The 15,110-nt window shown below is 34.2% G+C and overlaps 1 protein-coding gene across 1 annotated transcript; it reads right to left on the bottom strand.

The window, feature by feature from the left end:
• Positions 1–2,414: 2,414 nt before the first annotated feature.
• LOC149837769 (putative E3 ubiquitin-protein ligase XBAT31) lies at positions 2,415–3,951 on the bottom strand. Its single transcript, XM_090008119.1, has 3 exons — positions 3,876–3,951; positions 2,734–2,934; positions 2,415–2,641 (listed from the first exon to the last, which is right to left on the bottom strand). Exons 1-3 carry the CDS (start codon positions 3,949–3,951, stop codon positions 2,415–2,417), a joined length of 504 nt encoding a protein of 167 aa, XP_089864245.1.
• Positions 3,952–15,110: the final 11,159 nt, after the last annotated feature.

The following is a 15,110-nucleotide window of genomic DNA, read 5'->3' as shown; positions in this document are numbered from 1 at the left end:
ATACAAATAAATTTCAAAGTCAAATTGGACTTTGAATTTGAAGCTTGAATTTGGAATTTAGAAAAAAATTGAATCAAGAATTTCAAGGTTAAATTGAATTTTGAATTTGATTGGAGTTTTGAATATGAAATGAATTTGGAATTTCAAAGTCAAATTGAACTTTGAAATCTATTTTGAATTGGAAATTTAGAATATAAAATGAATTTGAAATCTCAAAGTTAAATTGGACTTTGAGATTAAAAAAAATAAAATAGAATTGAAAATGAAAGGATAAATTGGATTTTACAAGAATTGAAGATTGATTGAAGAAGATATTTACATCACTTGGAGTTTTTTTTTTTAAAAAGGAATTTTTGAAAATATGATGCAGTTCTATCCTAAGTGATGAATGAATTTAAAGAATTTTGAAATTGGATTTTGCAAATCATATTTCATTCTTTACATGAATTGAAACAAGATTGAAAATATAATACATCCTTGACTATGGTCATTGAATGTATTATATAATGATCTATGTTTTAAATTGAGGTGAAGAATAAAACATATTTTTGTGCTTTTATAGAGTTTAAAATGAAATTAACTCTCAATATACCCTGACTATGGCCATTGGTATATATTTTGAGCCAATTTTAAGTAAAACTCTAATAAAAGAAGGAAATATTTGAAAATATGATGATTTTTGAAGAGGATCCAGTGTGAATCCAATGTTATTTTGTAAAAGATAAAAATCCTAAGTTGTGTTTACATCCTGACTATGGCCATTGATGTAAATCATCAACTTAGGATTAATTACCTCTTACGAAATGGTGTACGTGCCATTCGTGTTTCACCATTGTGAGATTTTTTTTTTGAAAAATAAAGGTAAAAGCATAAAAAAACAAACAATTCATGATATTTACAATGCTCATTCATTATATTCTAAAGCTGAAAGGAGAAATTTCTCATTTATATCTAATTTATTGCAACTTGGAAATGCAAATATCAGAAATTTCCAGTCCAAGAGAGAAAGTCAAACTTCTTATATCTTCCTGCAAAACAGAGTTAGCACAAGACATATAATAAACGGATGTAATACTGAGAACTGGTATACATCTATGTAGGCAATGTACAAGTATACACATATATATATACATATATATAGGTATATACATATATCTACACATATATGTACACGTATATACACACACACATATATATATATATATATAGAGAGAGAGAGAGAGAGTGCCGGTACAGTTGTTTTTGCAGGAATTGAGGCAGGTATGTGGCTGGTAAGTAGCTGAACATGATAACAGTGGGAATTAGAGCTTCAGCATTGTTGTAAACAAAGGGATGCAAGGGTGTATGCACGATATGTATGTGCTGTGAGTATGTGCATAATAAATATCCCACAAGGAACTTTCAGATATTATCAGACATAAGTGTAAAGTAGAATAACACATTTGATATAAGAGGAAAAGATATACCTGGAAGGAGCACAATGGTCCTCCGCCTTTGGCAAAAAAGAAGAAGCATATAGTTATTCACTTCACAATGTAAGTCCAAATGTCTTTCTTAAACAAGATCAGAAGCAAAGGCCAGTTTGGCTTCGGCAACCATAGTAGGTGGAGGATGGGATGAAATCATGGTAATTTGGTCACGACATAGTCGTGACTTTCAACCATGTGCAAATATCATAGAAGAATTGCCATGATATGCCTATGAGATTGTATTTAGCCAATGAGACCATGGCAATTTGGACTGCTATGTGATAGGCATGAAATCAACATAATTTGGCAGACTGTCGTGAATGCCAAAGAATCACAGTATTGCTTCAGAAAACATAACAATGCTATATCATGAGATCCCAATATTACTGTGCAGCAAACCATAAGGTGGCTATTGTGCATTTATGAAGTATAAGATGGACAGGATAGGATATAGACGCAGCCAGCAGTGAGCCATCATATACAATGTGAAGTCTTTTAGTGTTATGGCAATGGATTCAATTTTTTAAACAAGTTAACAGAACTAAACTAAAGGGTTTGAATTATACATACAGTTTACCTTGTTCCTTCTGGTGTCTCTATTACACAATGAATCCCTACCAAGGTGGTTGGTATTGTAGAGTATGACTATGCAGAAGATCACAACTCAATGTTAAAACCCTTCAGCAAACTCAGATATCACTGCAGACATTTCAAATGTTAGCTCGGCACCACCATTATCTAAGATATAGGAAGCAAATTTCGGAATACGGTAGCCCACAGTAAGAATGGACTGGACAATGTTTGCAGCAACCAATAGGGGTTCCTCCATGATACCCACCATACTGATAAGAACATCAAATACCAGCAAACTTTGAGGATTTTACCATCACTTTCATACCTTAATAATAGTCAATTCAGGTATGTCTCTCATTCAATAGGGGACCATTAGGAGACTGGTCCAAAACCATCACTATCCACAATGTTAAGGTCACCACCATGGTCGATGAGATATTCACAAATTGCCTGCCTCTCACACAAAGCTGCATAGCGCAAAGGAGATTGGCCCTTATTATCCTTGACATTTACATCTGAATGCTTACTCACAAGCAGTTCAACAGCAGTTGAGTGGCCACGGTCTACTGCCCAGTGTAGTGCAGTCCTTCTATCACTGTCTGCAAACAATAAGAGTATGTTAATGTTTAGAATGATTCTTGATTAAACAATTCATTTATTTAAAGAATTCTAACAATGGCTTCAACATCACTATCCACAATGTTAAGGTCACCGCCATGGTCGATGAGATATTCACAAATTGCCTGCCTCTCACACAAAGTTGCATAGCGCAAAGGAGTTTGGCCCTTATTATCCTTGACATTTACATCTGAATGCTTACTCACAAGCAGTTCAACAGCAGTTGAGTGGCCACGGTTTACTGCCCAGTGTAGTGCAGTCCTTCTATCACTGTCTGCAAACAATAAGAGTATGTTAATGTTTAGAATGATTCTTAATTAAACAATTCATTTATTTAAAGAATTCTAACAATAGCTTCAACATCAAGCAATGCTAAAAGACTTGTCGAAATCTGAACTGGGCAAACTTGGTCCTATTACAAAGCTGTGAGGCAGGAGATAGAACTTCAATCACAAGCATGAAGCCTACATAAAACAACCAGGTATATGATGAATCGTCACTGCGTGGAACCAGAAAATTATAAATAAAGAGTGGTAATTTAAAAAAATACTGTTGATGCCACTTAAACTGGTAAAAATGACACGACCTTTACACAGGAAGAATAATCATGTATTTCAAGCTCAAGTATGATCAGTTCATTCATGTTGATAAACAAGAAATTACAATATAGAGATCATAATCATTTCTTGCAACTGCTGCACAAAAATATACCTCTATCTAAATACCAAATGGGACTTCAAATTGAAAGAAAAAGAAAGAATTTCTGACATGGTAATGAGGGAAAATATCTGTAAGAATGCCTACTCTAGTGAACCCTGCGCTCGATACAAAATAGTGTTTGTTGTACAAGGGCCAACCAGATTTTCTTGCACCGTACGCATATTAAAAATCAAAATTAGGTAAGAATTATTTGGACCAGAAGAACAAAACACCAAAATACGGTCCCATCAAGATGTACATACAGCTGGGATAGACTAAAAATTTCTACTGATCCCTAATCTTGTAGGGTCAAGGTAACAACACCACCCATGAATCATGATGTGCTTGCAAATAATTAGTAGTTGGGATCCAATTTTTCTGAGGATTGACTTTTTCATGTGTTGGAACCCTTCAACTTAAGGCATGTTCACTCAGACACTAGATTACGCAGAACTTCCTTGCGTCTCAAAAGAAAAGAACATGTTGCTAGGATTTCAAGTTGAGCAGATAACTGACATAAAGCATCTAGTTCTCGCAAGAAAAGTGCAACCTCAGTCAATCTAGAATCCAAATTTTCATCACCCTCTTGCATTACTGCGAACTAGTGAAGTTACCTTTGGCAATTTGAAAAGGTTTTGATATAAAAGCAAATTGGATTCATAATTCATATAACTGGGATCAAATAACGTTCAGAACAAAGGTATAAACATGTAAAACCATGCAAGTATCACCACATTGATTAAGAAAACCAGTTTACCTAGAACATATAAAATCAGAAATCCTTTTTTCCTGCAAAAGAGAGAAGTAAAGAGGAATACAATACCTGATATATGAGAGAAAGCTCATAGGATAAAAGGATGACATGTATCTGTCAGTTTTTGCTATGCTATTAAAATTTCAAAGGAAAATTAGCATTAGAAAACCTATGTGCATGTGGGCATGGTATTTGCACTTTTCAATTTACCCTGCAAATTTAAATCACATCGTGACCCTGACTATGATATAATCATACATAAAGCAACAGGGGACCTAAAAGAGAGTAAACTGGAACTAAATCATGTCTAATAAATAATGTGTAACATTGTTCATTAACAGAATAAACTCATCAACTATCTTCCTCTTTCCATTTTGTTTACCTGTAATGCCCCTTTTCTCTCTCCATTTTTTTTTATCCATGGCGCAAAGACCTGATGAAAGCAATAGAAAATTAGTAAGATTATAATCATAAGAAGTGCGACCATGACAGCAGTACTGGCCCAAAAACTTGTGAAAGCTACACCATGATAAATGAGATCACTGACAGAGCCATAATCCTTGAAACTTCACTGGTAACTGTTACGACAATGAAGCCATACATGATACTTCAAGTACAAGGTTTTGATGATGAGCAAGTGGAATCAACTGCATTTCAGCTAAGGCTATGAAGAAATTGAAGAATTCAGTGAAGAATCCTTGAAGACTAGTGTGCAAATGTTTAATTCATTAAAAGTCTTAGATTCTTGTAAGAGCCTTACTTAGAGTGCATATTTAGGTTGCATTTCATCTTAAAAGTTTTTAGAAAAAGTTTTCTAAAAGAAACTCTTTTGAAAATCTTTTTAGAAAACTCTTTTCTTAAATTTTCATGTTTATTAGTCGACCAATAGACTTATCAGTCGACTAATCCTTTCGCGCCATATTTTCTAAAAAGTCATTCTTGTCAAATTAGTCGACCGAAGGTTTTATCAGTCGACTGGACAGAATGTCTGTTTTCTGGAAAATTAGCAGCAGTCGACTAATGGTTTTTCAGTCGACTGAACAGAACATGTGTTTTCTGAAAAATTTAGCAGCAGTCGACTAATGCTTTTTATCAGTCGACCGAACAGAATGTTTGTTTTTCAGAAGTTTTTAGCAGCAGTCGACTAAAAGGTTTTTCAGTCAACTGATGATATTATCAATCGACTAACTTTTCTTAAGTCGACTAAGTTTCAAAAGTTCAGATTTTCAAACGGCTCGATTAACAGATCAGTCGACCGACGATAACTGTCAGTCTACTAATAACTAACTATTAGTCGACTAACTGATGTTTCAGTCGACTAATTTTGTCATTTTCCTGAAACTTCAAAAAAGGCGTGTCTTTTCATTTTTCAAATGTTTTGATCGTTCGAAATGGACCGTTTTGACACCCTTTCATACTCTCAACGTATGGAATCTTTTAACTATAAATATGAGTGCATTTTACACTCAAAAACAACAATTCAATCGATTTGAATTTTGCTTTTCACTCTTATTCAGTCAAGTATTGATTTTCTCACTCACGTGATATTTTCACTTCAGTTTTTCACTCAAATCACTTTGAGAGATAGTGAATTCATGAGTAGAGTGTTTCAACAACCTCAAAAGCCAATTGTATCTCATTTGCATTCAAAAGGAAGGCTCATAGGTTGTATTGTAAGTTCTTATTTCTTTTCTGTAAAAAGGACTCCTTGGTGTAAAGGAGTTGTTTGCTTTCAGTTGGGTTGTTACTGAAAGTGGGACCGGTTATGGTCTGTGTGATCTTGTAGTTTACAAGGTTGATAGTGGAAAATCTCAAGCGGGTTTTGCTTGGGGACTGGATGTAGGTCGGGTTTGACCGAACCAAGATAAAATCTTGTGTTCTTTGTGTGTTTGCTTTGAGATTTGCAAAATCCTTCAATATTCCGCAGAAAGTTTTTAAAAGCACTATTCACCCCCCCTCTAGTGCTCGTTGCCTCGATCCTAGTGCACTTTCATTTGGTATCAGAGCACAGGTTTGCTATTACTTTGATTTGACCATCATCTAGCATGGCAACTACAACATCTCAGCACAAAGAAGGAAGCTCCTCTGTTCGTCCTCCTCTCTTCGATGGAACATACTATGGATACTGGAAAGTAAGAATGACAATATTCCTGCAATCCATGGATCTCGATATCTGGAGAGTTGTTTCAGAAAAGTACCAAACTCCATCAACTGATTTCAGCCGATGGACAGATGATGAAAAGAAGACTGTTTCACTGAATGCCAAAGCTATGAATGCGCTGTATTGTGGCGTTGACAAGGAAGAATTCAATCGCATCTCTCAATGCTTTACAGCAAATGAAATCTGGCATACTCTTCTCGTGACTCACGAAGGTACGTCAAAGGTAGAAGAATCTAATGAAGAAGTCGCCAACATGTGTTTTGTAGCACAAGAAGATTCGGTAAGTCAATTTGACTATGATGAGTTATTTGAAGCATTTAATGATTTGTATGCTAAATTTAAGAGTCTTAGTTCTAAAAATAAAGAGTTAAAAACTGAAAATTTAACTCTTGACTCTCAAAATAAAGTGTTACTTCAAAAAATAGAAGATCTCAAGAAGGAAAATTCTTGCCAAGCACTTGAGATAAAAGAAATTGGAGTTAGAACCAATCTCTTACAAAAGGAAATATCTAGTCTTAAAGAAAAGTCAAATGATCTTCTTTCTATAGTGACCAAATTCACAAATGGTCAAGAGAATCTAGAAAAACTTCTTGGTTCTCAAAGATGCTCGGTTAATAAAACCGGATTGGGATATAGCTTCTTTGATACTCAAAATAGACCAAACTATGTGGTGAAAAATCAAAGACATTATTCTCAACCTTTTGTTCATAAAACTAAATTTTCTAGTTCTAATAAAAATGCATCTAGAAATGATTATTCTAGAAATGATTATAGAAAGAATATTTATTATCAAAGGAAACCAAAATCCAAATGGATATGGGTTCCTAAGACTAACTCTCATGGACCCAAAAATAGAAAGGGGTCAAATGCTCTGTTTTCTGATTTTGTTGTAGGTACACAACATAAGGAGCAAATGGATATTGGACAGCGGCTGTTCCAAACATATGACTGGAAGGCCGAAGTTATTTTCCACCCTCCAAAATAAGGATGGAGGAACCATCACCTTTGGTGACAATAACAAGGGAAAAGTGATAGGTATTGGTAATATTGGTAATCCAAAATTTCCCTTGATAGAAAATGTTCTTTTAGTAGATGCTTTAAAGCATAATTTAATATATATTAGTCAATTATGTGATAAAGGTTTTCATGTTTCTTTTGAAAATGATTTATGCTTAATTTCTGATTTTCAATCTAAAAAGATCATTTTTAAAGGTAAAAGAAGAAACAATGTGTATGAACTATATCTAGATGAATTACCCTCTTTTAATGAAAAATGTCTTATTGTTTCAAATGAAATTCAATGGTTATGACACAAGAGACTTGGACATGTTAATTTTAAAATTATTTCAAAATTATCCAAGAGTGATCTTGTAAGAGGCCTACATAGAATACCATATAAAAAGGATCACTTATGTGATGCTTGTCAAAGGGGTAAACAAATCAAGAGTTCTTTTAAAGCTAAAGATATAGTTTCAACAAAACGTCCTCTTGAACTTTTACATTTAGATCTATTTGGACCATCTAGAATTCAAAGTTTGAATGGTAGCAAGTATGCTTTTGTTATAGTAGATGATTATTCTCGATTTACATGGGTGATTTTTCTAAAAAGCAAAAATGATGCTTTTTTCAGAATTTTCTAAACTTTGTAGAAGAATTACAAATGAAAAATCTACATCTATTATTAAAATTCGTAGTGATCATGGTGGTGAATTTGAAAATGAATCTTTTCTAAAGTTTTGTGATTTACATGGTATATCTCACAACTTTGCTTTTCCTAGAGCGGCTCCACAAAATGGAGTTGTTGAAAGAAAGAATAGAACTTTGCAAGAATGTGCTAGAACCATGCTTCAAGATAAAAATTTACCAAAATATTTTTGGGCTGAAGCAATTAATACAGCATGTTATGTCTTAAATCGTGTTCTTATTCGACCAATTTTACATAAAACATGTTTTGAATTGTATTATGATCGTATACCCAAGATCTCATATTTCAAAATTTTTGGTAGTAAATGTTTCTTGTTAAATACCAAAGATAATCTTGATAAGTTTGATTCAAAATCAGATGAATCAATATTTCTTGGATATTCTTCTAGAAATAAAGCATATCGTATTTTCAATAAAAGAACATCTTGTATTGAAGAATCTTTACATGTTGCATTTGATGAGAATTGTGAGCAGGTTATTCCTCTAAGCGAAGAAGAAGAAGCAACACTTCAAGAAGAACCCTTAATAGAGAGTACTTCTCAAGAAAATATTCCTCTTCAACCGGTTTGGAAAGAAGTTCCTATTTATCCACATGAACAAGTTATTGGTGTAATAAAGAGTGGTGTCCAAACTAGAAGTCAGTTACAAAAATATATTGCAAATGTTGCTTTCATATCTAAATTAGAACCAAAGAATATCAATGAGGCATGTGATGATGAATTTTGGCTTTTAGCCATGTCTGAAGAACTTAACCAATTTACTAGGAATGATATTTGGGATCTAGTTGATAGACCAAAGGATCATCTAGTAATTGGAACAAGATGGGTCTTCCGAAATAAGCTGGATGAAAATGGTGAAGTCATTTGTAACAAAGCAAGGCTAGTGGCACAAGGCTATAATCAAGAAGAAGGCATAGATTTTGATGAAACCTATGCACCTGTGGCTCGATTAGAGTCAATTCGTATGATGCTTGCTTTTGCTAGTTACATGAACTTCAAGTTATATCAAATTGATGTTAAGAGTGCATTCTTAAATGGACACATCAATGAAGAAGTTTATGTAAAGCAACCCCCAGGTTTTGAAAATGAGAAATATCCAGAAAAGGTCTTCAAATTGAAAAGAGCTTTGTATGGACTCAAACAAGCACCAAGAGCGTGGTATGAAAGACTACGAAATTTTCTAGAACAATCTGGTTTTTCCATTGGTCGGGTAGACTCCACTTTATTTATTAAACATTTTAATTTAGATATTCTTATTGTGCAAATTTATGTTGATGACATAATATTTGGTTCTACTAATGATTCTCTCGGTAAAGAATTTGCTAAAGCTATGCAGGAAGAGTTTGAAATGAGCTTGATGGGCGAATTAAACTACTTCCTTGGACTTCAAATAAAGCAAACTGAAGAAGGAATCTTCATCAATCAGGGTAAGTATACAAAAGAACTTCTCAAGAGATTTGGGATGGACTCATCGAAATCAAGAAGGAATCCTATGAGTACAACTACTTCTCTTGATAAAGATGAAAATGGTAAAAGTGTAGATACTAAGCTCTACAGATGTATGATCGGATTTCTATTATACTTAACTTCTAGTCGACCTGATATTATGTTTAGTTTTGTATGTGTGCAAGATTTCAAGCTAATCCAAAGGAATCTCATTTAACTGCAGTAAAACAAATTCTTCGATATTTGAAAGATACTTCAGATTTCGGTTTGTTTTACCCAAAATCATCTTCCTTTGATTTAGTTTTATATAGTGATGCAGATTTTGCAGGAAGTAAATCTGATCGCAAGAGTACTAGTGGAACTTGTCATTTCTTGGGAAATTCCTTAGTCTCTTGGTTTAGTAAAAAGCAAAATTCAGTATCACTCTCAACAACTGAAGCTGAATATATAGTGGCTAGTTTAGCATGTTCACAAGTACTTTGGATGAAACAGACCTTAAAAGATTTTGGTTTGAACTACTCCACAACAACTATTTATTGTGATAACACTAGCGCTATAAATCTTTCGAAAAATCCTATTCAGCACTCAAGAACTAAGCATATTAAAGTTAGACATCATTTTTTAAGAGATCATGTGTTAAAAGGAGATATTTCGTTAAATTTTATTTACACTAAAGAACAACATGCTGATATCTTCACTAAACCTCTTAAAAATGAAGATTTTATGAGAATTAGGAGAGAACTAAGTATTTGCTCATTTTTGGATTTATAAAAATGCTGATTTTTTGAACAAAATCTCAAAATCGCACTATATTAGTCGACCGATAAAATTCTAGTCGACTGGTGTTTTTATATTTTGGAATGTATCGCATCATATTAGTCGACCGATATATTTTTAGTCGACTGATGATTTTTTAGAATGAGTTACAATTCAGAAGGATGTAACTGCCATTAAGGATTTGCTAAACTCTCTTTTCTGATGTTTGATATTTGAAAAACATACTTTATGGGTTGTAATATTTTAAACTTATCTCTATTTTTGCTTATGCTATTTTTGCCCTTACTCTTTTTTATTCTGACAAAGGGGGAGAAAAAGATAAAGATAGCATTACTTTTAAATTGCAGGGAGATCTTGAGAAAAAGATGATAGCAATTACATTACAGGAGATCTTGCAAAATTAAGAGAAAAAGAAAGCTTTGTATGAATGTATTTCTAAATACATGAAGAAATGATGAATGAAAATGCAAACCAATCAATATGTGATATATGTGCTTTAAATGTGCTAACTTTTAATGTTTTGCAGCATATTGATAGGGAGAGTAAAATCTCCATCTATGCATCTAAATGCTTCATCTTTGATTAAGTTTGTCATCATCAAAAAGGGGGAGATTGTTACGACAATGAAGCCATACATGATACTTCAAGTACATAGTTTTGATGATGAGCAAGTGGAATCAACTGCATTTCAGCTAAGGCTATGAAGAAATTGAAGAATTCAGTGAAGAATCCTTGAAGACTAGTGTGCAAATGTTTAATTCATTAAAAGTCTTAGATTCTTGTAAGAGCCTTACTTAGAGTGCATATTTAGGTTGCATTTCATCTTAAAAGTCTTTAGAAAAACTTTTCTAAAAGAAACTCTTTTGAAAATCTTTTTAGAAAACTCTTTTCTTAAATTTTCATGTTTATTAGTCGACCAATAGACTTATCAGTCGACTAATCCTTTCGCGCCATATTTTCTAAAAAGTCATTCTTGTCAAATTAGTCGACCGAAGGTTTTATCAGTCGACTGGACAGAATGTCTGTTTTCTGGAAAATTAGCAGCAGTCGACTAATGGTTTTTCAGTCGACTGAACAGAACATGTGTTTTCTGAAAAATTTAGCAGCAGTCGACTAATGCTTTTTATCAGTCGACCGAACAAAATGTTTGTTTTTCAGAAGTTTTTAGCAGCAGTCGACTAAAAGGTTTTTCAGTCAACTGATGATATTATCAGTCGACTAACTTTTCTTAAGTCGACTAAGTTTCAAAAGTTCAGATTTTCAAACAGCTCGATTAACAGATCAGTCGACCGACGATAACTGTGAGTCTACTAATAACTAACTATTAGTCGACTAACTGATGTTTCAGTCGACTAATTTTGTCGTTTTCCTGAAACTTCAAAAAAGGCGTGTCTTTTCATTTTTCAAACGTTTTGATCGTTCGAAATGGACCGTTTTGACACCCTTTCATACTCTCAACGTATGGAATCTTTTAACTATAAATATGAGTGCATTTTATACTCAAAAACAACAATTCAATCGATTTGAATTTTGCTTTTCACTCTTATTCAGTCAAGTATTGATTTTCTCACTCACATGATATTTTCACTTCAGTTTTCACTCAAATCACTTTGAGAGATAGTGAATTCGTGAGTAGAGTGTTTCAACAACCTCAAAAGACAATTGCATCTCATTTGCATTCAAAAGGAAGGCTCATAGGTTGTATTGTAAGTTCTTATTTCTTTTCTGTAAAAAGAAGGACTCCTTGGTGTAAAGGAGTTGTTTGCTTTCAGTTGGGTTGTTACTGAAAGTGGGACCGGTTATGGTCTGTGTGATCTTGTAGTTTATAAGGTTGATAGTGGAAAATCTCAAGCGGGTTTTGCTTGGGACTGGATGTAGGTCGGGTTTGACCGAACCAGGATAAAATCTTGTGTTCTTTGTGTGTTTGCAAAATCCTTCAATATTCCGCAGAAAGTTTTTAAAAGCACTATTCAGCCCCCCCTCTAGTGCTCGTTGCCTCGATCCTAGTGCACTTTCAGTAACTTTATCAGTAGTGACATCGGAACCCATTGAACTACATCTTTTTTTTGGTTTTTACCAGTTGATACATTAGAAGGACCACACTTCCCAGCCACAACACAGGAATCTCAAAGGACAGTGAGTAACATCACGGTTAAGCTAGGAACAGGCTGCTGAGCACCATCGTGGGGCATGGGAGGAATTTGTTCATATGGTAAATTCGACTTCAAAGCTAATTTTGAACGTGGCACCATATCTTTGTGTTGTAATGTCATTGTACTACTCTCTATAGGCCAATGTTATCATTCAGGACACTGGAGCAATACATCCTGGGGAACTGGGGGCATCTCCTTCAAGCATTCACAAAATCAGATTAATTAAACAAATATATATAAGAAAAAAAAAGAAAAGAAAATATCACAGGATTATGAAACCGATAAGTCTCATCAAGGTTCGATCTTCTGAATTAACCCGTTGATTACAAAGAATCTTGATGGTGAAATATGCACATGAAGAGAAAGAATGCCCATCGATTAACTGCAATCCAACCTCATAATCTATTAACAGTAAGTCAAACAGTCATAACCCAAGAATAGCATCTTTGAGTAAGATAATATGCATAAAATGAACCTCACTCATGAACCTCTACTATGCAGCACTCTGTCACGTGCTTTTAAAGCACTATGATGGATCACTTCATTTCTTCAAATGGTAATCCAGACACCAGCAATAGGATCATGAAACACACGACAAGATTCATCCCCTTTCAAAATTGTCTTCACCCTTGGCTTCAGCTCTTTATAATCCTTCTCCAGTATAATCAGATTTTCATGAGAATCAAAGAGTTCACCCTTTTTCATGCCTTGATCAGAAATCGGTGAACACAGATACACTTGGCGTATATAAGATCAAACTAATGTTCACAACAATTTAGAAACATTATTTATGAATAAAAAAAAAAGTTGACCAAAGCATGACATCAATGGTAGAGACTGAATTCCATGGTCATGGTACATCGTTATGGAGTATGGTGAAGAGAAGTTTCAAAAAGGTATTACTGTCAAAACCACCTGAATGACAAAAATGAAGTCGAGGTAATAAGCCTCAAAGTATTTACAGTGTGGATGACAATCACAACCATAGAAAGGTACAAATGAAGAGATGATATGCCATATGAATATTATGCTATGCAAGAACAAAACACCTGGGTATGGGCTCACAATGTATAAAATCAATGAAGTAAATCATGATACTGTCATCCCGCAAATATTTTTGATCAGTAGAAAAGCCACAAGAAAGCCACAAAAATTTAAACCGGAACGCCAACAGGGGATCAAAGATCAGAACATAATCTGATCGAGACATTGAAATGCAGCCAAAGAAAAGGGAAGGAAAATGAATCTAACAATAAATGAAAAAAAAAAAGAACAAATGATGACTAAAAATGAAAGAAAATAAAAAAAAAATGAGAAAATCTGTTGGAATACATGCATTCCGTTGATTGTGCCATCCATAAGCCGATTCTATTTTAGATAGATCGACATTATAGAGAGGCTAAAAAAAAAGAAAATAGCAGAAAGACTATCTTCAGATTCTTTTATAAAACAAAAAAAAGGGAAGAACATACGAAATCCTTACCGATTCTTCCTCTTTAGTCGACTTTTGGAAGGGAATCAGAGAAGGTATGAGCACAGAAGGAGAAAAAAAAAAGCAATGAGAGAGGGAAGAAGAAGTCAGAAGGAAGAAGGGGGTGCGGAGGTGAAGAAGCGGTCTTGTGAAAGAGGAGGTGTGGTGGTAGGGTGAAAATGGGTGTTGAAGATGAAGGAAGGTGCGGGGGTGAAGAAGCGGTGGGTTGAAGAGGCACATGCGACCCTTTCTTAAAGAAGAAGAGGCCGAATCCAGAGGGGTCGAGCTGTTGGAGATCAAGGGTTGATGGGGGTTCGGTTGGTGATGGGTGGCGGAAGGATGAGAATGGCTGTTGTTGCGGATGAATGGCTGGCTGGAGGCTTCGAGAGAGGCGAAGAAGGAGAATGAGAGGAGTGAAAACCGATGCCCTAAATCCTCTTATGCGACTCCTTTTAACGAAAGTTTTGGTAAAAATTCCATACGGGTCCTTATTTTTCAAGATTTTTGCTAAAGGGTGTTTTCAAAAACTCGATTCAAAAAGGTGTTTTTTTTCAAAAAAAAGGTTTTTGCAAAAGAATGGTTTTTTTTTAAAGTGGTTTTTCAAAACTAATGTTTTTTTGTTTCTTTTCTATTTGTATTTTCCATTTTTTTGTATTTTTTGAAATAAAATCCTAAAGTTTTACGGGAAAACTAATTTTTTGTGTTTTTCCTGAGAAATATTTACAAAGGAAGGTTTTCAAGGCTATTTGGAGGAAATTTCTCCAGAAAATGGGTTTGGACCCAAGTTTTGAGAAAATATTCGAGTTTTAAACCTCAAATCGAGGAATATAACACGATGGGTCCAAGCGGATACCGGACGAGGTGTCTGAGCCTTTTATTTTGGTAATTTTGAGAATTTGATTTAAAAATGGGACAAAGAAGCTCAGATTTGGATCTTTTATCTGGATCCGGATCCGAAATTGAGTCAGATATATAAAATGAATTTAATTTCAGTAAAACTTGAGAAATGAACTGGAATTTAAATTTAAAAGTGACTCAATTGCTCAGAGAATGAAATCATGGGCAAAAAGGGAATATTTACAATATTTTGAAAAATTTGGGGTGTTCACAATCGTCGAGATCAAGTGCTTAGGTCAAAGATGATATCCCTTGTCAAGGTGCGTTGGCAGCACCATGGGATAGAAGAATGTACTTGGAAGACAGATTCTGACATTAGGGAGAAATACCCTGACTTGTACTTGGAGCAATAATTTTAATCTAATTTCGAGGATGAAATTATTTTAAGG

Source organism: Nuphar pumila, chromosome 5, assembly GCF_984573655.1.
Source record: "Nuphar pumila chromosome 5, dmNupPumi1.hap1.1, whole genome shotgun sequence".
Classification (NCBI taxonomy): domain Eukaryota; kingdom Viridiplantae; phylum Streptophyta; class Magnoliopsida; order Nymphaeales; family Nymphaeaceae; genus Nuphar; species Nuphar pumila.
This window is presented reverse-complemented; position numbering and strand designations above follow the sequence as displayed.